The sequence below is a fragment of the Homalodisca vitripennis genome, chromosome 3 (genome assembly GCF_021130785.1).
Source record: "Homalodisca vitripennis isolate AUS2020 chromosome 3, UT_GWSS_2.1, whole genome shotgun sequence".
NCBI lineage: Eukaryota > Metazoa > Arthropoda > Insecta > Hemiptera > Cicadellidae > Homalodisca > Homalodisca vitripennis.
This window is the reverse complement of record NC_060209.1, coordinates 54379059-54394845: the sequence shown is the minus strand read 5'-3', so window position 1 is coordinate 54394845 and position 15787 is coordinate 54379059. Positions and strand designations below refer to the sequence as shown.

Here is a 15787-nt window from a genome sequence, read left to right as displayed (position 1 = left end):
GTGGACATCATGCAGGGGTACAGACTCTTGTTAAGCAAATGTATCCCCACGCATTTTATGTTCATTGCTATGCACACCAACTGAATTTGGTAGTTGGACAGACTACAAGCCAAAAACCAACAAGTGAGAATTTTTTTTTCAAATTTGAGTGATGTTGACCAACTTCTTTAGCAATTCTCCACAAAGAGTTGCAGTTTTAGACACAATAGTTGGCAGAAGAATCCCTCGTGCTTCCGCAACTAGATGGAACTTCAAGAGCCGTACAGTCAACACTGTGTATGAATACAGAGAAGATTTAATTGCTTGCATGGAGGAAATAGAGGCCTCATCACATCAAGCAATCACTATCACCAAAGCAGGGGCAATCAGACGTATGTTAGAGGATCCCAACTTTATATTTTGGCTCGCAGTGTTCCATAAAATCATGCCCCATGTTGACATTTTGTATAATCAACAACATACAGCTTACATACACCGATGCTGTGCGAACAAAGAAAAATGTCGAAACAATTTTTATTGAATGCATCGAAAAAGAAAGGCAAAACATGGATAGTGTCAAAATTGATGTTGATCAACTACCTATGCCTGTGAAAAGAGCCCGACGTGATGAAAATATTCATGTGACGAGGACAATTGCCGCAAAAGAGGTGTGTGATGTTATTTCCAATCAAATAAAAGACAGATACTCTTTTTGACACACCATTTCAGCGCGGTTTCTCTGTTTGATTCAAAAAAGTTCACGCACTATGAGAAAACGTTTCCCATTCAACTATTGGAAGAAACGGTGCAGGTGTATTCATTTTTAGACAAAGAACGATTGAAAACAGAACTTTCAGTGATCTACAAAACGAAAAGATTTTCAAGTCATGAACGGGACTGTGCCGTTGTTACAGTTCGTTATTGAGAATGGCTTACAGACTTCATTTTCAGAAACTCACAAACTTTTTGACCATTGTTTCTACCATCCCTATGACTACTGCGGAAGCGGGAACGGTGCTTTTCGACCTTAAAAACGCATCAATACATTTTTTGAGAAGTACCATGGGGCAAGAAAGACTAACAGCATTGGCAATGTTGTCTGTGGAAAAGGGTATGATCAGGAGTATACCATAACTTTAATGAGGTGTGTAATCGATGTTTTTGCTAGGCAAAAAGAAAGAAAGGATGGACTTCAACTTTTAAAAAACTGTACATGAACTAATCATCTTACAAAGAGTGTTTTTGGAGAAAAACTGTGTATTAAATGCTGAACTATGATTTCATGAAACATTTAGTTAATTTTCAATTAGCCTATTTAACCTATTTTCAAAGTTACTTATAACCTTACATTTTTTCTTTGTATTTAATAAAATAAGATTGTATTCACATTATCTTTCTTTTATTTTTCATGTTCATAAACATTTTGTTAGCCAATAAATCAGTTATATTTGCTAATTACTTTCTGGGCTATAAGCAATTATTAAAATGCAAGTAGTCAAATATCGTTGCAAATTTTAAGGAGTTTCTTTTTACGAATTATTCATTCTACAGCACGAAATAACTTACAGTCTTGTACACCTTTTACAAACAATCAATTTGGTGCTATAAAGAGCCTAAAAGGACTGAAATATTTTGTTTACTATTTGTATTACTATTATATTGAGACGGTAACTATGTTTTGTCGACGTAAGTTAATTATCTAATCCTACTGTTTATTTTCTTGTGTGCACCCCCATGACCACTTATCAGGAGCCGCCACTGGTCTCAGGAGTGGCTTTTGTACGAGAACGCCCGTCCAACGATGCATTTAATTTAGACGATAGGACCTCTGACGGCCGACACCATCTTTTTGACGTTGGTATATTTAATTTCAGCTTACAGAGCATCTGTGTACAAAGTTTCATTGTGGGCACTTGTTTGGTTTAGTCTCAGGAGTGGTTTTTAAGTAGAGAACGCCCTTTTAAGGATACATTTTTACATTTTAGTTATTATATTTGGGTTTTTATTTATTATAAATTTATCGGGAATTCTTTGTGGTAAATAATAAATACGAAAAACTGTGTAGATTTTGTGAAAAATCGTATGTTACTAATTCGTTTTATATTATTATTTTAGATTTTGAATGTTTGTTAGCGCCTTCTGATTGTTGACTGCAACATTGTTGCACGGAATACAAACGGACGATAAAGTGACGCTAACTTCACGGTGGTGTGCAGACGATGCATTACACCACATCGTAACACAACTCATAACACAGTAGTTCGTATAAAGCTTTCGTATAAACGACGAGACATAAAAGATATAAACGTGTTGGACGTGTTCTACTTTTGGAAAATATAGCCTATTTATTTTTTGAAAATGTAAACAAAACATTACCAAAAGCATAAAATAACTTCTAACAAGACAAAAACTTTTTAACGTTATGTATTGGCCTCTTCGGGCCTGCACCAAAGCCTTCTTAAACAATACAACAGGTAGTAACACAAACACGAGCTCCTCACGCCTGAGATTTAATGGGGTGATCAACCGAGGCGGAGAGAAAGAGTGGGGATGGAGGGGCCCCTCCTGCCAACTACAGATAGCCCGTGTTTTAGAATAGTGGAATGGGCAGTCCGCGTGTTCTCGCTCTGTACTCATCTGAATTTAATTTAGTTCAGTACCTGGCAAACCTATTAAAATGTATCACTGTATTTTCAAACCCCTTTCCGTAGTTTAGTACAGCATACATATATTTAAATTACATTTTCAAAGCTGGATGTTGCAGGATGCAGCACAATTTAATTGCAGGCAATCAATGTGACAAGCCTCTTAAAATGTACCACTGTGTTTTTAGCTTCTACTCTGAATTAAACACATTTCAGTAATTTGGTACAACAACATATATATATAACATTTTTAAAGCTGGATGCTGCAGGACTCAGCGCAATTAAATTTATTTCATTAAACCTTGATTTTACAACGTAATTAATAGCAGGCAATTACTCTTGTCTACATACAAATAAACCAATACAACGGAGTATCGAAAGACCCAAAAAGACGTAAGGAAGTCTAATGTAACAAAGTAACCTCGTTACATTCAGTGGCGTAGCTATAAAACAGAGACAAAATCAACACTCCTAATGACGAGGCCCGCACAAAGAGAATATACGAAAAAAATGACATCCTGATGGAATACATGAAAAGACAAACAACTACTTCAGACCAAAAAGAATATATTGATAAACATTTCACACAAATGTTAACTACATTAGAAGCAATGGCCACTACTTCGCAGATACCAGTTAAGGTAAGTCCAATCACTTTATAGCCAGTTTTAATTAAACCAATATTTATTGTTTAGTAGTAAAATTTAAATTGAATTAAATTTAAAACAATTAATAGTATCTCAAAACTATGCCACGGAAAATTCTGTCAAATTTATTGAATTTATGTTTTAGGAAGAAGAGTGTAACAGAAGGCAACCAGGCAATACCAATATTACCAAACAGAGGAGTTATTTTTCTACGAAAAAGAACAAAAAATCCTCGCAGAGAGGCCTCACAGAGGAGGAAAAGTTAGAAATTTACCTAGACTTAATTAAGCCTTCTGAGTAACAATGGCAGACTTCAATAAATTATATAAATTTGTGTAATTGTAATTGTATCATAAATCTTTATATTCGTAGCATTAGAGATCAGTAGGACTAAATTATTTTCATCATCCGTATTACATAAAATTTCTGTAATATAAGTGTAATATTTCTTACATAAATATAAGTGTTTAAAATTGTAAACCAAAAATATACTCATATATGATCTTAAACTGAATTTGTCAGTTACAGTAATATAATATAATTAGCAAAATTTTGTATTTATTAATGATGTCACGTGCTATGTTAGGTATTTAAGTCAGGTAGTTGTCATTGATTTTGTCATATTTCTATAATTATGTTTTTGGTTGAATATTTACTCGCAAGTTTCTTTTTTAATACCCTTAGTTTATTACAGCTATTACATAACTCTTATTACAGATTTTGTAGTGTAATTATTAATTTATTTACTACCAATTAAGGACTCCACATTATAATATGTTGCTTTTGCCCTATTACTTTGAATATATTCCAATAGCACAAAAAGGTTATGACATTTTATTCGTTGTGCACCATCTCACATTTTGTAAAGTGTCTTTGGAGTTATAAAGAAAGTTCAATATTAATATAATTAATTCGATATAATTTCTATGTTTTGCAGATATGTTCGTGTAAAGTGTCTTTGGAGTTATAAAGAAAGTTCTATATTAATATAATTAATTCGATATAATTTCTACGTTTTGCAGATATGTTCGGATATAAAACGACTCATTAATTCGGATATAAAACGACTCATTAATTCGTAAGATAATAGAAATCAGAACCGTTCCGAACTGAGGTCGCTATCAGTGTACAGAGTTTGTCAGGAATTTTCGGGATTTATCGGTACTGCTCGGCTCTGCTCGGCTCTGTCCCCACTCTTTCTCTCCGCCTCGGTTGATCACCCCATTAAATCTCAGGCGTGAGGAGCTCGTTAACACAAACGGATAAAAAAGAAACTGAGGGAAGCAAGCAGTGATACTTATAATAACATATTTTAAAAGTGTTTTGAAAGATTATTTTAATTTAATCAATATAGATTTTTTATTCTTTGGATTTGTTTTTTAATTTCTAGGCTGTGAATCAAATAATTAATTAGAGAATAGGCTACTAACCTAGTAGTTGGCAGAAAAACAAATAATGTCAAGCGATAAAGTAGCAGTGGTTAGTAGGCTTTGCTCATATTATTGTTATTAAAGTTTTTCTAAAATAAACAGGTTACTTACAATTATTTTTAAGTGCTTAAGATTATTGGTCTATGTAGGCTGGAATTAAACATGAACATGAAAAAAATGGAATTAAACTTAAACAGTTAATCTATAACTTATGTCTATAACGTATATGTATGGTTTCTAGGCTAATGAATAATGTTTTAAATTTAGGGTTTTTAAGCCTTTGTAAGATTTTAGACCCCAATAGGGGTAGAGTACGATAAGCGGACCCGGTTTTTTATATTGAAGAATGTAACCATCGATACCTAATAATCTCATCTCAAATCCTAGACTATCAATCGATATAGAAGTATCCATGGTCCTCAATAACAATCATACGTTTTAAATTAAAATATAAATTTAATATTTAAAGTGATCAAACAAATTATTATAACCAAAATTAGGAAAACTGAAGACGACCATGTTTGCTCCTCTCACAGTTACAGTTGTTTCTTTCCCACAAATTTCACATAATGGGTTTATCGGTACGAGTCCAACATGTTGAAGCCACGAAAAATACGTCTTATCATGTTTCAAAGCAATGTCATGTAGTTTTCTAAAATTGACTGCTACTTTGAATAATCAAATGTTACTTATGTAAAATTGAAATATTACCTTACGTGTATTATTTGAAAGTGTTTACAGCTGTTGGTATAGATTATTTAAGTTAATTGTTCAAAATAGCCTAATTAGTATCGATTTATTATATCGATGGTTATGCTAAGTAATATCGTTTGCCAATTTCGATATAAAAAACCGGGTCCACTTATCGTACCCTACCCCCTAACAGTGTTTAGAAATATTACTCATATATGATTTGAAATATGTTGGCCACTTATCATACTGCAACTGTACTTTCATTCCCAAAAAGGAATATTAGGTCCTCGCAAACCATATATTGCACAATAATTATTAAAGTGTTTTAATTTAGATACCTGAATTACTCAATCAATCTTTGGGTCCGGGAGGAAATGGAATCAGGGTTTCAGGGTGGAGAAGAATAACAAACTAAGGAGGGGTAGGTATCAATTGACATGGGGAAGGTTGTCAATATTTACACAAAAATTTGAGAAGAAAGATTGGTTATAAAATTGTATTTGAATATAATTTGAGCTTTTTTGTCCTTTTTTTCTGTCATTTCATCATTTTGGGCAATGTTTCCATCTCCATAGTAAATATTATTAATTGATTTTCCTTTATTATTTTGGTCCTGTTAGCTAATTATTGTTCTTTTTGATTTCGACATTGCTTTTCCTGATTGGTTAATTTAGTTGTATAGACATGTACAGAAATAGTCATTGTTTATTTCTTTTGTGGTGCCAGTGAGTGATGTTCTGCATATTTAATGTAAAAGTTTGAGTACGTGTCGTGAGTACACTGACATGTTTTGTGTAAGCGGCACGGACCCATGCCATACCCTTTCCCACAAGGAGTGCATGGTACAGAACTGTACCTTCATGTCAATTAACTCAAATAGTACAAGTACAACCTTAGCTTGCGTTGTAGAAGGTTAAATGTGAGTGCGCTCCATTCTAATACTGGACACAACATCACTACTGCATTGGTTTCTCCCTGGCTTGTAGCACAGTTTTCGTATAGTGTTTATTGTGAGGCCCTACTTTCACTCTACGTTGGTGCATCACATGTGTGACTCTGTAATGTATATTAGTGTTTGGCTTTATTGATTTTTTAGTTTACTGGTAAAATGACGTGCTCGTGAGGATGAGTACAATAGTGATTATCAACTAAGTGATTTATATGACTAATCAACTGATAACACATCATCGGACTTCGATTCAATAATAGTTCAGCAGCTGAAATGAGGAATATTCTCTTAACAGGTGACAATGAGCTACTGATACGTAATCCAGGCAATATTATTTTTCATCTGTTCATAACATAGAAGGTATCTATTGACAATTTTTTTATTAGCTATCTTGTATGTGTGTTGATTCTGTTTTCTCTTCTCATCAGTTATAAAAAAACTTTCCATAGACCTAAAACTTTGAAAAAGGCTGCCATTTTGAAACTATTAATAATAAATTTCTTTATGTCACCTATGGGTTAAAGTTACATCATAATAAGACATGTAAAAATGTGCAAAATTACAATATGGTAACTAAAAAGCTGTTTTTTAGTTATGATTTTCTAATTAAGATACAGACGGATCCTAAAGGAGCAAAGTAGACTTTACCATTAGAATTTAGAATTCTTGTGGTTTTATTGCAATTTTTTTTATTACTAAACCATTTTCAACTTGTAAACAATATATTTCAGGTTACAGGGGGAAACAAAGGAATTGGTTATGGAATAGTGAAAGGACTATGTGAGAAGTTCAAAGGTGTGGTGTACCTGACAGCCCGAGATAGTAAACGGGGCAAAGCGGCTATAGCTGAACTCAACAAGGTACAGTACATATAATGATGGATTACTGTAATAAGTAACATTGATTTTAGTTTGCTCAATGTTTTAATGTTTTATTATGTTTACAATCCATCCAGAACCTTAAATTTTAATATGTGAGAACATGCATTCGTGGCAAATTGCAGCATATTTACAATATTATGCAGGAGTTTAGTTTTCCATCAAAGATGGCTAGGTAATAATCCTCAGTCATCTATCCCTCTGTGTGACCTTGAACTGGATCAGTCGCTGAATGGCTGCAGAGGCATGCAGTTCCTTCCTTAATTATAACACTACACGATTGTGACCAATTTGCTAACATGCATGCCATCGTGTTTTGATCATTAGCAATTTAGTTATGTACATTCATATTTCTTTTTACATTCAATTCTATTCCAAATATTACTTCCTGCAGGAGAAGTTGAAAGCAAGAGTAGTTCACGGTATGATTGAACTGTCTGCCTACAAGACAATAAATTTGTCCATAGAAGTTGTACAGATATCCAACAATGTACTGGTTGATTTGTGTTGGATACTTGTACTACTTAGTACAAGTATCCAACATTACATTGTCATACATTATATTGTCATAGAATGTATGGTGGTTACGTTAAGCATCATCATGCCGTACAGTAATTGTGCACAAGATGGGTTATCCAAAAATGACAAGGTGAACCGTAGACCCGATATGGTGTGCAAAAGACTTGACAGATGACCTGTTTGTTATTTACACTCAGATAATGAGATTCCTGCTCTGAGTTTTTTTTTGTACCACACCTGTAACTAAGTATTGATAAACATTTCGAAGTTAGCTTTGTCTTTAAAACCCAATATGAGAACTAGTTGTGGAATTCAGAGTGCAGAGTTCTTAGTACTGTTAGTTCTCATATCTCAAATGCTGAATGAAATAACCAGTGTTAATTTTTCTGCAGAAAATGATGAGCACTAGAACTGAGAGCATTTTACACTCTAGGGTTCATCCAACTACCCCATGGGTGAGGGAAATTAAAAGGGTTGAATACGGTTAGTCCTAGCGTCCTTCCTATAATTCTTTGCCTCTCCTATTATCATCCCTCTTCCAGTTTCTGTTAATGTAAGTGGCAAAAAATCTTGGAATAGAAGAAATTGTACTTACAATTTACACAGTTAAAAGTGATATTAAAATGTGATTTTAAAGGATGACACCAATTTGGAGCATATGAGCAGAAAGTATAGTAAAAATAGGAATTAACAGTTCAATTCAGTGTTTAACTGTGAGGAGAGCTTCATCAATTTTTTTCCATTAAATAAATAATAGAAGACATTTACGCTAAACTAGATTAGACAAGTCTAGCATCAGATAGGCAAGATTTGTAAGGGATATGATATAACTTGCCAAATCCAGGTTTAATGTCTGAGCACTTTTTATGGTCACCTTTTGATTCTTCTAAATTTTCACATATAAAATGTAATTATTATGACATTTTCAGCTGGGTTTCAAACCTGAATTCCATCAGTTGGATATAACTGACAAGAAAAGTATCTCAGCATTTGCAGAACACATAAAGAGTAAATATGGAGGAATAGATGTTCTGGTTAATAATGCAGCTATTGCTTATAAGGTAAGTGGTAAGGTTAAAAAAAATTTTGTAAATTGTTTGTCGTTTATTGGCATTTTTATTCCCTGATTAATACTGTTTGTTGCATGTCTTCTAATTTCTCTTATAATAGTTTTCCAATCTCAAGTAATTGTGTTGTATTGAATATTATAAATTACTGTAATTTCACTACAAGTTTTATGTAACTCTTGATTGATGTACATTAGTTTTGTATACTCATGTCATCAGTACATTACCTTTGTATACTCATGTAATCAGTACGTTACCTTTGTATACTCATGTAATCAGTAGGTTACCTTCGTATCTTTGTATACTCATGTAATCAGTTGAGTATACTCCCCCTTCATAACCTGGTCTCAGCTCTAGAGATTATCATCATGCAGGTCACATTGTCGCATTGCACAAATACGACTAAGCAACTGGCTGTTCCTTTGTACTCACTGGATGAATTTCTTTGCTCTTGACTTAAAATTATGACTTCACGTTTCTCAGCATTGTTATTATTTCTTGTTAATACTGTACCTTATTGTATCTAACTTATGCAGCTTAACTCTATTACATATATTAAAGATATTGTAAATACAGGAATTTTGATTTGATTAATTAAATTTGATATCTGCAGTGATCACTCTTATCCTGACTAGCCACATGATATGGGTCACATCTCTCTTCAGTACACTGACTAATTATTGTTTATACTGTATACCATGTGGTTTATGTCCACTTTGGTTTCTACAGGTTATCAGCAGCCATCTTTACTTCTATGGTGAGATGTTCCTGAGCATCACTAAATCAATGAGACTTCACCATCACACACTAACGTATCTCATTGCACAAAGTCCTGAAATTTGTTGACTCATAGGGATGCAATCGGAAATCTGTATTTAAACAAAATAAATTTGAACAATTAGGGTTTAAAAGAACTTGAGAACTATAATTGGTAAAATCTGTAAAATAATAAATTTAGAAAGCCAGTGTAGCATAGTTATAAACCTATTATTAAAGTAGTATTAAAATAACATTATTTGTTTACGCAAAGTTTTTGATATTTTAATATTAAAGGTAAATGTATCTTAATAAGCCCATAGGAGATAACACAAATATGTATGCAAAATTGGATGATCTTTTGATTCAGTGCTTTCTGAAATCTTGTATTAGAAATACTAGAGGTCCTGTGGGTTCTCATGTACTTCCAGTGTTAAAATTCAAAATTTAAAAAAAAAATTTCTGAGGATGCTTTTTAAATAAGCGACCAAAGTTAAAAGTTTCAGTCCTGAACATGATTTTTGATTACATTTTTAAAACTTGTCTGTAGTTGGATTGCAAGATTTTTTTCAGTGGATGTTTTTGGCTTGAAGGTTACAGAAGTTCAACATTCAAAGTCTCAGGTCTCAATAGTTTCCCTAATTAATCATTTACGCAATTTTTTTCAAATTTCCATTGTGACATTTTTAATGTTTTATAGTAAACCCCGAAGAAAAAGATGAGACAATACTGTATACAAAATTTAATCTGAATCTGTTTGGTAGTTCTAGAGGTTTTGTGATCAGTATAGTTGAGTGTTGTAAGGGTTATATAATAAATGGCACAAATTTAATTTTTTACTTTTCAAACTGTTAAAATATTTATTAAAATATTCAGAATTGTTTACATTGAAATTTTAGAAAACAAATTTAAGTTTTTTGTCGTATTGTAGATGTCAGCAAAGGAACCATTCAGTGAGCAAGCTGAAGTGACAGTGGCTGTCAACTACTTTGCCCAGGTGGACGTGTGTGAGGCGCTGTTCCCTCTGCTGCGTCCACACGCCCGAGTAGTCAACCTCTCCAGCTCTTGTGGCCTCTTGTGCAACATTCCTTCTCCTGAACTGCGGAAGAGATTGAAAGATCCAAACCTCACCATTAGTCAGCTAAATTCTCTCATGAAAGATTTTGTACAGTAAGTACTTTAAAATTTAAATAAGTACTTTAAAATTTAAATAAGAAATCAGAGGTTACTGTTTTAATAGATCTATAGCAAACTCTACACCTGATATTATTGAATGCATCAATAGTAGGCTATGTCTAGAAAAAAAACTCAATTTGGTGTTGACTAAGAATTATTGAACATCTAACTGTGAGGTAAGTGTCACCTTCTGCATCAAATGGAAGTCCTCAAAAGTCTACAACACAATCAATCAGCACAAACTCCTAGATTTACTATCTCTGAATGTGGCTTTTTACTGATTAACATCGAGGCAGGACACCTTGTTGGTAGTTTGGGTACTTAAATTATAAAGAAGTACAGGAACAAGAATGGGATCACTTGAGGATGAATTTGGGAAAGAAGTAAGTTAAATAGTGGAGAGATCCAAATCCTGTAAGAGAGTGCCTCCAGATTTTTTTTTAAAGAGTACTGAGCTAGTGAAATATTATTTATTGTTTCTGGAAAACTGTTCACTACAGATGGAAGAGTTTTTAACTCTCAATTAGAATAAAACCTGTGTATAAAATGGTTAATGTGGCACAAACAAATAAAATTCAAAATTAGCGACATGCCTATGTAATTTTTTGTATACAATTGAGTTCAATAAAACAACACTAATAATGTCTAAAAAATTGTTGTGTTATGGATATTTTAAGGTTAAACTATAATTTTAGATAAAAGTTATCTCTATTAGATAATAATGTGATAACAGAAGGAATTGTATCCAATGTATAAAATTTCCATCTTTAATATGTTCATGAGAATGGTCAATAACCTGACTTTTTGTATGCTGTAAAATTTCTCAATAATAATGACCAAAGACCCTAATATTTTTTAACTTTAAAAGTTTAAAGTATAAAAAAGTATGTGGACTTCAAAATTTTATATAATAAAATTAATTTTAATATTGTGTGTCTAAAAAGGATATTTACCTACAAAAATTAAGTAATCATGTGCACAACGGGGTACATGATAGTCTAGGTATTTCTATAAGCACAGATTCATATTTCACTAACCATCAAGACAGGCATACAATAAAAACATTCAAGAGGAAATGCTTGACGTGTACCCTATTGGATGCACAACACACTTTAGGAAAGCTCCATGTGTACCCGATCGGGTACACAATGGCAGTTATGAAAGATCGTGTGTATCCAATGGGGTACATGTCATCGTGAACACACTTTAATAAAGTCAGTGATAGGGTTGAAATGAAATGAAATGAAAAATGACTTTATTGAATACAACGTAAAACATATTCAATTGGCGAGGTTAGGACTATTAAGTCCTCTCTTACACCTAACCATAAATTAATAAACTCTACTATTACTGTAAAATAAGAGCCACAATACAGTTTACATTACTATTTTACAATCGAAAATTATAATATCTATTTATATAAAGTAATAAAATGAAACAAAGGTTTTCTATGAAACTAAAAATAAATACATAGAATAAAACTTACAAGGAATTTAACAGACATTCATCCATCACCATTCATACAAAGCCATCGTCCCATACCCTATGCCACGATATCGTCAACCCGAAGAGGCCCAAAACAGATGGTCCCTAAGCACCCCCCGAAAGGGTTACCTATTGGAAATAATGCTAGACTGTAAAGTTTCCTGTAACAAAAAATTATAGTTAAAAAGACATTTAGAATGGTTCAGAAATTGATATTTTGTAGAATTCAATGTATTTGATCTTTAATTTGAAATTGTTGCAGGGCTGCTGCCGAGGGGAAGAACCAAGAATTAGGTTGGGGGACAAGTGCATATAATGTGTCCAAGGTGGGTTTGAGTGCGTTGACATTTGCACAGCAAAGGCAGTTTGATACTGATCCCAGGCCTGGCCTCATCGTCAACTGTGTACACCCAGGCTACGTGGACACAGACATGACAAGCCACAAGGGCCCTCGAACTATAGAGCAAGGTAACCTGAACAATGTTGTAAGGAGGGGAAGAGGGCATTGATTTAAACATTAAGATAAAATAACCATCACGTTGATTTGTTGTAGGTGCGGATGCGCCAGTGTATCTTGCCTTGCTACCAGATAGCCCTGATGTCATAAAAGGACAGTTTGTGTGGTACGATCGAAAAGTTGCTGACTGGGCTAAATGAGTTAATGACTTGAACCTTGGCTGCTCTCCGATTCGCTGCACAACATACTCGTTATAATACTGTGATGTTAATTGCATAAGTTGGTTATAAGTAACTAATCTTGATACTTTTTGTGCCTCAATCTACTCTGGAGATTTATGTTATATAGTTGTAGTGATTAATGTATTAAATGTAAGAAGATTTTGGTCATTGAAAATAATTGAATTTCGTAGAATAGCTGGATCGGCTGGCTGGTCCAGTGACCTGATTTTCCAAAGCAAATGTGTTTGGCGCTGTTACCAAATGGCAGTACAAGTCATTAATTTGACTGATAATGTTAACATTGTTTGTTTATTTTTGTAGCATTTCATTGTTGATACTTTTCCAAGTTTAATATCAAATATAATTTGTTAATGTTTTACTAAGAGCGTTCAATGTCGTTTTCCTTTACCTGAACTTTTTCAATAGGCACTTGTGAGAGGTATGTAAATGTTAGTATTTTCTTTTTTTGATAACCAGAAAGCAGCTCTTTCATTGTAAAATATACGTGACTACCTAATTAAAAAAAAAAAAAAAATAGAATCCCAAGTGTACAGAAATAAAACAATTTCATATACTTGATTAGTTATTGGAAATATGAGTGTATTATAACACAGTCAAAACAATCTACATGACTACAACAGTCAAGTCCTTTGTTGTATTAACCATAGATATTGTAAGTTCCAGTTATCAGCCTCCCCAGGTAAAATAAAATCCTTTGGCTATAATATTCTGTTATTAATCCTGTTAGTGCTACAGCATCATTTCCATGACAGCCTGACCCCTTTAAGTGCTGAGTTTTCAAATGGTGCTGTTATAGGCTATGACCGTGTTTATTTACTGCACACAGAACAGCTCCATAGTCAGTGCAAATGTAGCATGTTTCTCAAACACCTTGGTCAACTTCAGCATCACCTTCATTTACCAAACCGCCTTCAGAATCTCCTGTTTCGTCACGTCTGGTCGTGGTCGATAAATTGAGTCCACATTCCGATAGCTGTCATTCTCAGAAAAGTTACATTGCTGAATTGTTAATTCACAACAATGCAAGGAATCCAGACAAATGAGAAATTGATAAAATGCCCATATCACTGTTACATTAAAAAACTTGCAGTAGCAAATTCAAAAACAAAATTGAAAAAACTAGAAAACAATAACGTTCTGTTTTTAATGTCCTGGTGAAACTTCACCAAGTGCTTTCGTGATAGTTCTTTGGTTAACCACCAGATTGTAATTGCAATTAAACTGCATTTCTGTGGATTTGTAGGAGTTCAAAATAAACACTATTAGAGGTCATTGTGTATCAACTTACAGCTGTCAGGTGTCGTGTAGCAAAACAGCTGTTTCGAACGTTGTAACAAGGGAGTGGCTGTCAAGGAGTTTAGTGCAGAAATCGCTGAGGGTGACTATATGCATTTCTTAAAATATGCCGTAATTATATTATGATTCTGCATCTTCTTATCCTTGAAGCTTTAATGTATTATATTGCACTTTGTATGTCTGGACTGTTTTCAAGTAATGTTCTGTGCATGAAGTCATTCAGTTCAGCTGGTTTGCCTGGTGTTCTATTGTTTTTGAGTGTTCAAATACATAATCTTATATACTTCTATATATATAAATATATATATATATATATATATATATATATATATATATATCAAATGTACATAAATATTTTATTTAAATGTTAACTATTGGAATACCCTCATGTAGGCTACATGCCTTTGAAAATAAAATGTGTAATCGAAATAAAATATCCCTTCCAGCCTTGTCGGAATATAGGTAGATTTTATCTGTGGCTTTTATCCCACAATATCAAACCAGAAAAATATTGTTAATTTAGAAGGTTAATTGATAAAAGATTGGTATATTAATATATTAGTTTTTATTCTATTCTATATTAACTTTCAAATAAAAAAGCGCTAAATGTAGACTTATGGCACTGTACTTAGTCTCATTTTATATATAATAAATCAAATAAACATAACTTATCTATCTTGATTTGATTTATAAAAGCGATCTGCCAAATATGAGAAACAATTTTTATGCTAGTGCTGATTTTTAGTATTTGCTATTGGTGCTAATTTCAGGGAATATGCCATAGTCATGGCATGAAAGTAAGCGTAGTCCACCAAGGTTCATTTTTAGGCTGAATGGTCTGCAGACTTCTGCCAGTTAGTAACAACTACATTAACTAATCAGACATACTTTGAGGTGTAACTGGTTATCAACAGATGAAACACAACCCCCTCTCCCTTATTAACAATCGCCAACACCCTCATAGCTCATTTACCCACAAACAAACCTTGTGCTAGAACAAGGCCGACTCCACTACAGGCTGGAGCTCTCTGCTTGTGACATCACGATCATGTCCCGTAGTCAATCACTGAGATGGCTTTTGGTGTGGGAACAATAAGATTGCCAGCCAATGCCTCAATGTTTCTGTATCTTACCTTTTGGACAGAAAATTGCAAATGGGAATTATTTTTTCTTTGCCTTTTAGAACGATTTTGTATAATAATATACAGGGTGAGGCAGACCACCCGTACAGTACGTATAGCGGCCAAACCAAACGAGGTAGATTATTCGTAACAACTTAAACCCCCCTATTTCCACCCCAAAGAATTCGGAGAAATTATTTTGAAATCTCTAAAACTCCCAAAAAGGGTAGTTTTTGGGGGGTAGGGGTGGTTTTTGGAAAATTTTCAAATGTAAAGGTATGTTGAGTTATACCTCATTTTAAAGGTATTTCCTTACTGATTATTTTGATGCAAAAATTTTGAACCTATCTTGCCGCTTATGTACAGGGTACACCAAAACGTTAAAAAATCAGAGTTTTGTGGGTAAATTTATTGCAACTACCTGCACAAATGTAGAGAGACGATATT

General features: G+C 33.4%; 1 protein-coding gene across 1 annotated transcript; it reads left to right on the top strand.

Annotated features, from left to right (window-relative positions):
- Window positions 1-4507: 4507 nt before the first annotated feature.
- LOC124356882 (carbonyl reductase [NADPH] 1-like) lies at window positions 4508-13289 on the top strand. Its single transcript, XM_046808156.1, has 6 exons — window positions 4508-4750; window positions 7075-7203; window positions 8670-8801; window positions 10495-10733; window positions 12487-12692; window positions 12778-13289. Exons 1-6 carry the CDS (start codon window positions 4727-4729, stop codon window positions 12879-12881), a joined length of 834 nt encoding a protein of 277 aa, XP_046664112.1. The 5' UTR covers window positions 4508-4726; the 3' UTR covers window positions 12882-13289.
- Window positions 13290-15787: the final 2498 nt, after the last annotated feature.